Source organism: Pezoporus occidentalis, unplaced genomic scaffold (genome assembly GCF_034315485.1).
Source record: "Pezoporus occidentalis ecotype Australia unplaced genomic scaffold, CSIRO_AGI_Poc_V1 ctg267, whole genome shotgun sequence".
Taxonomy (NCBI): Eukaryota; Metazoa; Chordata; class Aves; order Psittaciformes; family Psittacidae; genus Pezoporus; species Pezoporus occidentalis.
This window is the reverse complement of record NW_026914578.1, coordinates 370,910-383,976: the sequence shown is the minus strand read 5'-3', so window position 1 is coordinate 383,976 and position 13,067 is coordinate 370,910. Positions and strand designations below refer to the sequence as shown.

At 49.9% G+C, this 13,067-nt stretch overlaps 1 protein-coding gene across 3 annotated transcripts in view; it reads right to left on the bottom strand.

Annotated features, from left to right (window-relative positions):
- PDE4B (phosphodiesterase 4B) overlaps positions 1 to 13,067 on the bottom strand; it is a 223,590-nt gene that overhangs the window by 90,582 nt on the left and 119,941 nt on the right. The window contains exon 1 of one of the 3 annotated variants that reach the window (XM_062624428.1): positions 5,591 to 6,421. The exons of the other annotated variants lie outside the window; for them this stretch is intronic. Within the exon in view, the coding sequence (XP_062480412.1) occupies positions 5,591 to 5,637 (47 nt within the window). The 5' untranslated portion in view covers positions 5,638 to 6,421. Of the gene's footprint in view, positions 1 to 5,590; positions 6,422 to 13,067 lie in introns of those variants that run through there. 3 annotated transcript variants of the gene reach the window in all.

Sequence of the window (13,067 nt, the reverse complement as noted above, 5' to 3'; positions counted from 1 at the left end):
CCATGACCCAGCTTCAGTGTGCTTGAGCCCAGAACCCCCCCGTGTGCGGGGCTGCATCCCCAGAGTGTGAGCAGCAGCTCAGGGAGGGGATCCTGCCCCTCTGCTGGGCTATGGGGAGACACCCCCCCACCCCCCCCCCCCCCCCCCCCCCCGCATTCCTGATCCAGCTCTGGGGCAGCAGCACAAGAGGGACGTGGAGCTGTTGGAGCGAGGCCAGAGGAGGCCATGGAGATGCTGCGAGGGCTGGAGCAGCTCTGCTCTGGAGCCAGGCTGAGAGAGCTGGGCTGGGGCAGCCTGGAGAAGAGAAGGCTCCTGAAGGGGAGACCTGAGAGCAGCTCCAGTGCCTGAAGGGGCTGCAGGAAAGCTGGAGAGGGGCTTGGGACAAGGGCCTGGAGGGACAGGCCAAGGGGAATGGCTTTAAGCTGCCAGAGGGGAGACTGAGCTGAGCTCTTAGGCAGAAGCTCTTCCCTGTGAGGGTGCTGAGGCGCTGGCACAGGGTGCCCAGAGAAGCTGTGGCTGCCCCATCCCTGGCAGTGTTCAAGGCCAGCTTGGACACAGGGGCTTGGAGCAAGCTGCTCTAGTGGAAGGGGTCCCTGCCCGTGGCAGGGGTTGGAGCTGGAGGAGCTTTAAGGTCCCTTCCAACACAAACCAGGCTGGGGTTCTACGATTTATGTCAGCACTCAGCTGCTGTCTTGAACCTTGCACTGCTCACCCTCTGGTTCACAATGAGCTATCTTTGCTTTGTCATTTTGGGGGCAACCATATACAAAAGAAAGATCTGCAGTTTATAACACAGAACACAAAATGCTACTGTTCCACATAATATAACAACATTAACAGCATGTTTATTTTGTGTGTTGTAACATGACATTCTAAACAGACTGAAAGAGAGTTTAAAAGCCATTCAGTCACCTTGGGAGGAACAGAGCAGCCGTCGGGGCGGAGGTGTTGGTACCTCTCAGCAGGGCAGCGCTCCAATGAGCCACGCTCCATTTCAGCTGGTGTACCTGCCCTAGCCACAGCATCACCGAGCTCGGGGCTGCAGCTGGTGCGTGCAGGCACCCGGCAAACCCACTGCCATCAGGACAGCAGTCTGGGGCAGGCGAGGCTGGATGCAGCAGGTAACAGCAGCGGGTCTCCTCCTGCAGCCCCCCCCTTTCTCAGCCTTTCTGTGGTTCGGTTTGTCAGGGATGAGCCTCAGGGTTCATTAGAACTGCAGTTTTATGTATTTAAACAGCAAGCAGATAACGGGTGCGAAACCAGAACAAACCAGGAAAGGATCCCCGAGGGGGGGGAAACCTCGTTGTTATTCCTGCTCCCAGTTTTTCATTGTTTCATCTCTGTGCAAGTTCTCTTGACATACTGGGCTCGTTTGAAACCTCCCAGTGACGTCAATGGGACACTGAAATCAGAGCAGCAGCAGCTCCGCTCCCAGCCTGCCCGGCTCTGCTGCTGCTCTCAGACAGACACCATCCATCACACTGCAGCACAGCAGGGCTGCTTCACCCTGCCTGCAGCAAAAGCTCCCCGGCACCTGCAGAATACACACATGTATTCCTGTTCAGTGCAACTAACAAAGGATGTGGCATTAGAAAATGCAGGTGGCAAAGGACTTAATGCCTGAAATGCATTACAGAATTCTGGATGTTTCATTTTGGGGGAGAAAATACAAAATTCCAGCAACCAAAGTTCAACTAACCAAGTCTTTGCTTGGCTTATAAAGGGATTTAACAATCATTTTAGAGGCTCTATTCCCCCTTTGCCCTGTTATTTGTATGGTTCTGTTCGCTTTTTGATGTAGCTCTCCCTATAAATCCTGGAAAATAAAACGGCCACAAGCCTTTCCTTGCAGTTTAGCTTCCTTAGCTTTTATTTTTTAAGGGAAGCATATGAAAACGTGTTAATTCTACCAGTCTGGCTGTTAAACATGAATCAATTTTCTCAGTGAGAAATCGACCCACGACACTGAGCTGATGAATTCCCACTGCGCACTGTGAAGCCACATGTGCCCGTTTCACAGCACTTCGGGTTTATCAAGGAGTTGTCCCGGTTTATCCAGGCCTTCTCATCCAGGATATTAAACCTGGCACAGCACAGGAGTGCTCTGCACAGCAGTTGTCTGCAGAGCCAGGCAGCATCACCTAAAGGGGCCTCAAGAAACCTGGTAGAGGGGCTTTGGACAAGGGCCTGTAGGGACATGACTCTAGCACCACAAATGATTTGGGTTGGAAGGGACCTTAAAGCTCCTCCAGCTCCAACCCCTGCCACGGGCAGGGACCCCTTCCACTAGAGCAGCTTGCTCCAAGCCCCTGTGTCCAACCTGGCCTTGAACACTGCCAGGGATGGGGCAGCCACAGCTTCTCTGGGCACCCTGTGCCAGTGCCCCAGCACCCTCACAGGGAAGAACACAGATATACATGGACTTAGCTAAAAGGAGTTTCCCTCCCAAATAAAGTTACATAGATTATTTCACAGGAAATTAAGCTAATGAATGTAAATATGAGGTCATGTAGATACGACCAGAGCAGCCTCAAATGTTCAAACTCTCATCTTCTACCTCGCAAGACCAGCATGAAAATACAGCCAGAAACAACTTGAAAGGATAGAGCATGAAGAGAAGGGAAAGGTCACTAAATACCAAGCACCATTCCTCCACCAGAATCCCTCCATTACCATCTCCTCACACAGGGAAAGCAAACACTGTGCTCCTCAGACCCAATTAAATGCCCATGATTTGATTGTTAAAGCCCCAATTCCAGCCAGGCATTGACTTTGCTGCAGACACATCTCAACAACAGATTCTTTATGCTTCCTACAGCCATTTGCGAGCACAAGAGAAATATTTGGCCTCCTCTTTCTAAACTGTGCCTACAGATCTCTGAGTTCTGTCTCTCAAACCTACCCTCTGCATACAAATCACTTCTTTGTTGAGATACCGCCTATTCATAGAAGGCCACTGAATTAATACATGAAGACAACCAAATTGTTCTAAGTATATCTCAAGTCACAGCTAAGCCAAACTAAAACAAGACAATGTGAAGGAAGAGCTGATTTATACCCGTGATATTGGCAAGTGTTAACTCCCAGAGCAAAACCTGAGGACTTCAAACTCAAGTTATAAATCAGTCAGTACGTATGGTACCACAGGATGGAAATACTCCCAGCCTCATCCACCGGCAAACATCTCAGCTTGAACCAAATGACTTGAAGAGCTGGAAATGGGAAAAGCTGATTTCTTTCATGTCATGAACACACTTTGGGTAGTTCAGGTTAGGGAACACTTGTGCTTCCACCACAGTTTTTCTCTTAAAGTTTAGTTCAAGAGCTTGCTCATGAGTGGTGGAAAAAGGAAAGAGCTCAGAAGAGGACCAAGAACTTACTGCAGAGGAACAAAGTGCTTGAGGGTACAGTGCAGAAGGCTGGCACTGGATCTCAGCCACAACACAGGCCCTGAACAAGTAACCAGGTGGTCATGAACACTGTGATTAGCCAGACTCAGCCTGTAACTAGACCAACATGGGGTGAAGGACATGCTGTATTTCCACCTCTGCGCAGGTAGTGAATTTATATAGGATAACCCCTATCCTCTCCTTTTAAATCTGCCTAAAAGCTCATCTCAATCTCCCCTACTATAAATCTGTATATGGAGAAACTGAGCTATTGTGGTACAAAGATGCCAAATACCAGTAACGTGCTTGTCTGACATGGCAACGTGTTGCACAGCAATTGGACATCTGACACCTGGATGACGTGGTCCTTGCTTCTCTGCAGCATTACATCTGCTTGGGAGGGAACGCAAGAGCCGCATGGTCAGGTCATGAGCACAGCCACCTGAGTGGACCACTCTGGCTGGGTAGGAACCCGTGCTGCCAACACCCGTTGCCCTCCTGAGCACGTAACAGCCATGCCAACCAGTGAGGTGACACATGTCAAGTGTGTCCTTCAGAAGGGCAGAGGGTGTTGGGCAGCACCGTGCCACCACTGTGGCTCCCTTGGGCTGGCACAGCCGGCAGCAGGAAGGAGAACGACCTCAATGTCCACCCCAACCCACAGCGCAGCAGGGACAGAGCAATCCTCCTCATGTCAGCTGTCAATAGATCAGTGTGGAAGTTTAGATTGGACCTAAGGAGGAAATTCTTTCCTGTGAGGGTGGTGAGGCACTGGAATGGGTTGCCCAGGGAGGTTGTGAATGCTCCATCCCTGGCAGTGTTCAAGTCCAGGCTGGACAGAGCCTTGGGTGCCATGGTTTAGTGTGAGGTGTCCCTGCCCATGGCAGGGGGGTTGGAACTGGATGATCTTAAGGTCCTTTCCAACCAAACTATTCTGTGATTCTATGAAGACGCAGCCCTGATGTTTATGCACTGTAATGACAGACACCATTGGGTTTCGAATTAAGACCAACATGAACCGGCCCTTGGGAAGGGAGGACACACAGCACCTCACAATGAGAACTTCCCCGGTGGGACTCTCTTCCCTTTCCCATCTTGCTGCCTCAGTGCCTCTATGGACTTCTGTTCCTTCCTTTCTTACCAGGTGCTTTAACCAGAGGTCTGCCAATAACCCAATGATGCATTTCTCTTCTCCTCTAAATATTTACCTTTCTATTCTCCTGCCCTGCACCACAACACACAGCTCTTCTGAATGACCAGACTAGATCTGGAGAAGGAAAACTACCTCTCTGTCTTTACAACACCATTCAGAGACTCAGAACCTTGACATTTGTACTAAGATCTACAATTTAATACCTAGAAAACCCTAAGCTATAGGTTCGTCTCAGAGCCTAACGCAGAGGAAGCTACAATTAAATCATCATAAGCAATAATAAGATTACACAGAATAAATTCTATGCAAGAATATGTAACTATGAGGAATATACTTGAATATCTAGAATAGAAAATTCTCTCTATATTGAATATTCTCACAAGATGCTGTATAGACTACATAGATTATCTATAATCACAGATTGTAGATTATGAAGCCACATATAGATTACAGATTACAATCCATGTATATCACACTATCCAATGACTTCATACCTGACCTCCTAGGAAAGGGAAGCCCGTTTCAGTGCAGTCTCAGACTCAGTTCCTGCTGTGGGATGTGCCTCTGGAGTTCCCTTCACATCCCCCCATCCCAACACCACAGCTCCGAGCAGAGGCAACAGCAGCAGCAGCCCTGGCTGCTTCTTAGAATGCAGCTGGAGTTGCCAACAGGCTGGGGAAGGTGCCGAGGTAACACCATGAAACCACCCAAGTGAGAAGTTGCTTCAGTGCCTCATTACTTCCTCAAATGAGAATGTATGCCCATACACACCTTGTAGCGAAAATAATGAAGTGCAAGACAACATTCCCCACCCTTTTTCCACACCCCAGTTGTGAGGGTGCATTGTGAGACCCAAATCCCACCAGGAAAGACAGAGAAACAGAAAACATCCCGCAAACACCCTGAGATTCTGCAGCTGGAGGAACGCGCGCATCCTTATCCGCGTTTCCATTGAACATGGCTTTTTGGCAGAGGTAAAATCACACATTTCCAAGCTCTTTTGCCCACCATGACTACTCTGATGGGGCCAAACCCAAACGATACTCACCAAATCCACGAGTGACGGCGATTAGGTAAAAAATTAACATTCAACATCTTCCACGATGCTGCTTCTCTTCCGCTCGTCCGAAAGGAGTCAGCACATTTCCCACTGATCCCAAACTTCCTTCCGAAGTTCTACCAGTGGCACGGAGCTGCTCCCAGGAGTTTTTATTCTCTGTGGTTACATGCCAATTCCCATCGCAGGGTGGATGGCACTTTAGAAATGAACGCAAATGACCTGGCAATCAGAACGTGAGGGTGCCTGTGGAGCAGCCTCTACGGACTCCCATATTTCTTCACTGCCATCAAGAAGAAAAAGACAAAATCATCTATTTCTGGCAAAGCCCTGACTGCAGTTTCCTGCTCTCATTTGTATAATCCCTTCCAGTGATCCTGAGACGGCGAGGGGGGGAAAAGCAAGCCTTTTCCAAGCTGGAGAAACATCCCCATTTTCCTGTTGATCCTTTCCAGGTCACATCCCTCGTTCATTCACCACCTTCGCAGATGAATCAAAGTTTTCTGACGCTGCAGAAACTCTGCTCTCGCTTCCCTCCTGCGCTCCGTGGATGTGAGAGATGGTATTCCCGGGGTGAAAACAGGGACCCAGCTCCCTGTCCACGTTACAGGCAGGAGGGAGCCCGTCCCCGTGGCAAAAGGCCTGGCTCATCCATCCCACCAAAACAGAAGAAACAGCGATGCTCTCAGCGGGTTGCAAGCTCCCTGCAAGGGGTCACTGCAGGAGCAGGGCTGTGCTCTGCGTCACTCCCGCCGCACAGGGACGGGGCTGTGTTTCTGGATGGGATCCCTATCTGCCCATCCAGCCCTCCCTGTGCCCGGCTGGAGAGGTGCTCTGCCTGCAGGAAGCTCCTCGGAGCAGGTATCTCCGCAGCTGCAGCTCCCCCCGAGCCTTTGAGCCGGAGCCGATTTGTGTGTCTGCATAAAATGGAATTTTACAAGATTTACATCTAAATCCCGCCGCTAAACATCAAACCCGGCACAGCTCCCTGGTGCAGCCAGACGTCAGGGGGTGGGTGGTGGGAACGCGGAGCGGCTCCTGGAATAAGGGCTTTTCCGCAGGAGCGCAGCCCGGGGCTTGGCCGCCAGCCCCCCGCCACGCACCCGCTACCGCCGGCGCTCCGGAGCACAGGGAGGGGATGTAAGGACAAAGGGACGCTGAAAGAAAGGAGGATGTAAAAGCGCTTCCAGCAGCAGCGCTGCGATGGCTTGGGAATGCCGAAAGGGAATCTGCTGACACATGCCTGCCCGGGCAGCACCGCTGCCCACCCGAACGCAGGGGTAAGGATGGGGGGTTAGGGAATGATGCTGGAATGTGAGCTGTGCTGCCTTCTGCTTGGGAAGCAAGAAGTTCAATGTCAAGAAATGCGCAGTGTGTGCAAGCAGATTTTCCATTTACTGGATTTATTCCTCCCTCCCGGTGAAGTGTCCGGACGTTTCACCTTGACAACCAACAGGAAGGGATTTGATCATGGGCTGAAATCAAATAAGCAAACATGTATAAATGGGCTTCCTATAGGTGACGTAGAAGTGGGGTTTACATTTCATCAGTCATAAGTGATGCAGAATGTTCCCCACCCCCAGAGAGGAGGTTCCCAAAGCAGCAGGAGGGGACAACACCAGAGCCCAGCACTGCGAGGCACGGAGAGGGGGATCAAAACCATGGCTCAAGGAGCCTCTCCATAAACTGAGACCTGAATCCCAGCGGATCACCCTGCCTTGCAGCTGAGACTGAACTGGAAAGGGGAGTAACTGGCACAGTAGTTAAGATCTCAAATCCCAAGGGCAGGTTGGACACAGGGACTTGGAGCAAGCTGCTCCAGTGGAAGGTGTCCCTGCCAGTGGCAGGGGGCTGGAGCTGGATGAGCTTTAAGGTCCCTTCCAACCCAAACCAGGCTGGGATTCTATGGACCAGTTTGTGGCTCTCATTTCCTTTGCTGCATCTCCACTTTGGTTTGAAAGGAGCCAGTTTCACACGTGGTGGCAACTAATTTTGCTTTCAAATCAGCACAGACCACAGAAAAATGCATCTCATCTATGAGAAGGTCCCACAAACACACATGGATGGAGATAAATATACAGACACATGCCCATCTTCAACGCAGCCTGCAGATCATACTGGTACAACAGGTTCCACATAATCAGCTTAGCCCAAACCTAAGGGCCATTCCCAATGGACATGCCGACACTGTGGGCTTGGGAAGCAACAAACCACTGTCACCCTTCAAAACCTCCCATCCATCACCCCATGGACATCTCCTCCCACCTGCACCCAATAAGTTGAAAACTCTCAGGATTGCATGTGACTCAAAGAAATTCCTGTTTAATGTCCTCCTCTTGGTTCTGCCCTTTGAGCTTTTCCCCACCTCTCAGCCTGGTACATTAGATGTTATGAGGTTTAAAACAGCTGTGTCTTCCAACCCCATACCTGGGAAAAAACACCCTCTCCAATAGCAAGTCCACCACATTGGCCTTCAACTCTCTTCTTCTCGGTGAAAAAGACAAAATCAATTCACTGCTAATTTGGTAACGGGCCTTTTCATGCACTACCACACTGAGATCTTGCATCTTCCCTCCCTGCTCCCATTTGTGTGGTATCTCCCATCACGTTTCCAACCTTTCCCTTCCTCGAGCATCCTGAACTTGATGTGGATAATTGCAGGGAACATAGCAGTAATCAAACAGTGGCTGGTGGGAAGGATAATAAGTCGTTCTCTTGGGTTTTTCTCCTATAGCTTCTCAGACAGTTGAATAATTATCCCCCACTAAAGACTCAAGTGCAAGAGTAGCAATTGCAGTATCAACATGACAGAAACGAATACAGCTCTCAGAGCTATGATCAGAACCCGCTTGCACCTCACTCCTGGGTCCAAGCACTGCTGAGTGCCCTGCCTCCACTCCTACACACTTCAGAAGATCATCAAGTTGTGCATTTTGGTCCTTATCCACTGGGTGCCACATTTACATATTTAGTATGTATATTAATGAGAGGCTAAAATGGCTTTGCAAGCCCTCCTAACGATGAGTCAAAGTCCCATTGGTCCAGCCTGGCAGCCCCAATGCCAATGTTCTACCAATGAAGTTTTCCATTAAGAAAAACATCAAATATGGTGTGAAAAATTGCTTTCCAAACCCATTTCTTGCTGGAAAAGCACCATGTAACCTTTTTTAATCCACATCTTTCAGAGGAGTTACAGAACGCAGCTATTGCGCAGCCGGCCCCTTATCGTGCTGCCTTGAAACACTCCAGGCCCTTCAGCACTTCGTTACCTTCATCCCCTCCATCAACAGCAGGTTGCTGTGAAGGCTCAGGAATGTTCTCTGGCCTCAAAAGGCACAGATAGAGCAGCCTGGAAAAAACACAGCTGATATTGTGGATATCTTGAGATAAACCAGAAGTGCAGCACATTTGGGAAGAATACACACATTGGATCCTGCCTCTTTCCAGGTTAAAGACCCTCAACAACTGCAAGAGGATACTGGGGGTTCACCCCAGATAAATAAATAAATCCAACACTAACTATACTTAGAAGAATATTTTGTCTTCCTCCAAGTTGTCGAAAGTGGAATAGTGGAGCGAGGCCAGAGGAGGCCATGGAGATGCTGCGAGGGCTGGAGCAGCTCTGCTCTGGAGCCAGGCTGAGAGAGCTGGGCTGGGTCAGCCTGGAGAAGAGAAGGCTCCTGAAGGGGAGACCTGAGAGCAGCTCCAGTGCCTGAAGGGGCTGCAGGAAAGCTGGAGAGTTGGGACTGGGACAGGGGTTGGAACTGGATGAGCTTTCAGGTCCCTTCCAACACAAACCAGTCTGGGATTTGATGAATAATCAAACACCATCTCCCTACCTGATCAAAAAGCATGAAAACAACTCAGGAACAAACTTCTCCAGTGCTGCCCCCAGTATTTCATTTGCTGTTTTGCAGAGGAGTATTGACCTTTCACCATGGGCTGCACTGCACAGTACAAAGCCATCTATTGATTTGCAAAGGATGCGATTGCTTGTGCACCAAACCAGCTCCTCCGCCTCACAGGACCTCTTCGTCCTTCCTTTCTGGCCACACTGATTCATTATGATGAAATACTGATCTGTGATTCTAATTTCCTTCCTTCTCTTCAATAGGCTGCTCAAGGACTGACCCAAGGGCTCCAGGAACATAGCCTTGCCAACCCTTACATTAAATACCAGTGCTCTTACTTCTTTAAGAAATGCAATCATCAAGCATATACCCATTCAAAATAATTAGCTCTTCAACCACAATTTGAAGATAATCTATTTTAGCTTGAATTTTGGGTTTCTATTCACCAAATAATAAGCTGTAGCTGCTTGAAACCTGCAGGTAAATTGGTGTGCCAGGAAATTACCAGCTCCAAAACCCATCCTGGAGCTCCTGGAGACTCTTCTGCAAGATGCATATGGCAAACACCCCAGAGGAATACAAGTCTAGGATAAGGCAAGCATCGGACTGCAGAAAATAGCATCATAATTACAGGTATGTATTCACTAGGGACAGGCTCACTGAAATCTCTTGCCAGTGCAGATGCCTCTGTTTAATTGTCAACTTGACTGTTCTGGGCTGTTCTTTCCCCAGCTCTGCAGCTGGTTCAGACCCCACACCTGTGCTGTGGGTGTTTACAAGGGGCTGAATGTGAAGGATGAGCTTCTTTACATTGTCTTACTCTCAAGTTGAACTCGATCTGCAGAGCTCTGGGTAAATACAGGCAGGAGATGGCACAAGCACATTATGTCTTCCAAAAATGGTGTCACTGAAAGTCATTTGGCAGCAGGGAACTGCAGTTTCTGGAGCAGCGCTCTCAATATAGCGTGAATGTCTCCTCTGCAATGCAAAACCAAAGTGCCCCCCAGGACCATTCATCTTTTCAAAACAGACACATCACTTCTGAGCAACACCTTCCTGCCAGCAGCTCAGGGAGGGGATCCTGCCCCTCTGCTATACTCTGGGGAGACCCCCCCTGCAGCCCTGATCCAGCTCTGGGGCAGCAGCACAAGAGGGACGTGGAGCTGTTGGAGCGAGGCCAGAGGAGGCCATGGAGATGCTGCGAGGGCTGGAGCAGCTCTGCTCTGGAGCCAGGCTGAGAGAGCTGGGCTGGGGCAGCCTGGAGAAGAGAAGGCTCCTGAAGGGGAGACCTGAGAGCAGCTCCAGTGCCTGAAGGGGCTGCAGGAAAGCTGGAGAGGGGCTTGGGACAAGGGCCTGTAGGGCCAGGCCAAGGGGAATGGCTTTAAGCTGCCAGAGGGGAGACTGAGACGAGCTCTTAGGCAGAAGCTCTTCCCTGTGAGGGTGCTGAGGCGCTGGCACAGGGTGCCCAGAGAAGCTGTGGCTGCCCCATCCCTGGCAGTGTTCAAGGCCAGGTTGGACACAGGGGCTTGGAGCAAGCTGCTCTAGTGGAAGGGGTCCCTGCCCGTGGCAGGGGTAGGAACTGGATGAGCTTTAAGCTCCTTTCCAACCCAAACCTTTCTGTGAGTCTAAGACATGCAAGGAGTTACAGCACTTTAGTTCCTTTGGTTTCATCCAGAAAGCTGCTATCAGTGTTTCTTCCCTAACCAAGGTTTTACAACAACTGCATTTCCAAAGAAGTGGAGCATTGAGAGCAAATACATTTCATCTTAAACATGAAGGCTGATAATTTCTGGTAGTTTCTGTTTCCATCAGATAAATGATGCAAGGTTTTGGTTTAGTCACATTACGTGCTGCGGTGGGAACTCACATCCCCTGCAGCATCTCTTCCTCAAATTGGTTTGTGAAAGCTTTATAGTTTGGAAGTAGCCAAAGTGGAACATAAAATTAAAGCTCCCTAAAAATGCAGTAAAGCTGTCGATCAAGATACAAACCAGATGGAAACCTGCTCAGTGCAGGCACTGCTATATACAGCATGATCCCAGCTTTGAGGGTTTGGTGTGCTCTCCCCAAAAATGTGCACTCTAAAGATGTCATCATAAATGCTGTTGACATAAAACAGACGAAAACTCTCCCAGTAATTGATTGCAAGTGAAGCCAGAACCCAGACCCCATGGAGGTGGTTATGAAGATCATGATATTCACAGAGCAGCTGCAGGTTTTGATTCACTGTGCTACCTTCTGTTGGAATCTTATCAGAAATGTCCCACTTACCCAAGTAAGTCTGGTGCGTCGTCGCTGGCTCACTGTTATGATGCGAGAGCTGCATGCTCTGCAATGGAGATTCCACTAGAGCAGGTTGCTCCAAGCCCCTGTGTCCAACCTGGCCTTGAACACCGCCAGGGATGGAGCATTCACAACCTCCCTGGGCAACCCATTCCAGTGCCTCACCACCTTCACAGTAAAGAACTTCTTCCTTATATCCAATCTAAACTTCCCCTGTTTAAGTTTTAACCCATTACCCCATGTCCTATCACTGCAGTCCCTGATGAAGAGTCCCCCTCCAGCATCCTTGTAGACCCCTTCAGACACTGGAAGGCTGCTCTGAGGTCTCCACACAGCCTTCTCTTCTCCAGGCTGAACATACCCAATGTTCTCATCCTGTCTTCATATGGGAGGTGCTCCAGCCCCTGACCATCCTCGCGGACTTGCTCCAACAGATTCATGTCCTTATTCTGGGGACACCAGCACTGCACACAGTGCTGCAAGTGGGGTCTCACTAGAGCAGAGTAGAGGGGCAGGATCACCTTCCTCAACCTGATGAGATCAGAATATCATCACCTGTCAGCACACTAAAAATTAGCAGTGAGGCATCCCAGAGCAGTTGGGCGGTAACGTACCAAGCATCGTGAGGCTTCCCAAGCTGGGCCTCTGGGTCCTCCCTCCACCAGTGGAGCCATCTGGAAAAGCAGATGCCGAACAAACACCCGACGCCGGCACGCTCTTGCACTTCCCACTCCCTGCTGCAGGCCAGGAAGGAAAAGCTGAGCCCCACAGCCAGGCTGGACTTCTCCTGGATGAGTAATAACCCCCCGGGAGCGCTGACGTGGCCCTGGAGCTTTCAGGCTCGAGCTGGACCCAAATATAGGCACCTACGTACAGAACCGGATTTGTAGATATGGTAAAGCACAAGGAGAGGGGCGGCGGGTGGGAACCATGCAGCAGCACCAGCCTTGCTGCCTCCCTGGACCTCATCCCCAGCACTGATTTATACATGGAAAGAAGCATTACCTCTTTAACACGGGTCATAACCCTCAACACTTTACATTGGTGTATCTTGGACCCTTTCAGCTGCAGCTTTCTGGAGCATCAGCTTTTGTATCTCCTCCACTGAAGAAGGGGTATTTTTACACCACGGCATTTTGTGTTAAAACAAGCAGATGACGTTTTGGGAGTGTGGTACTTAAGGAGCTATTTCCTGACAGGAGACAAGGGAAAGCAGCAGTTTCCTCAGGCACTCGGATTGCTCCTTTCTGCTCTCTCCCCTCATGTTAACTCCCATCGTGCTCACAGTTTCCTTTGACTGCAAATCCATCTGCATGAAAATATTTTACAGCATT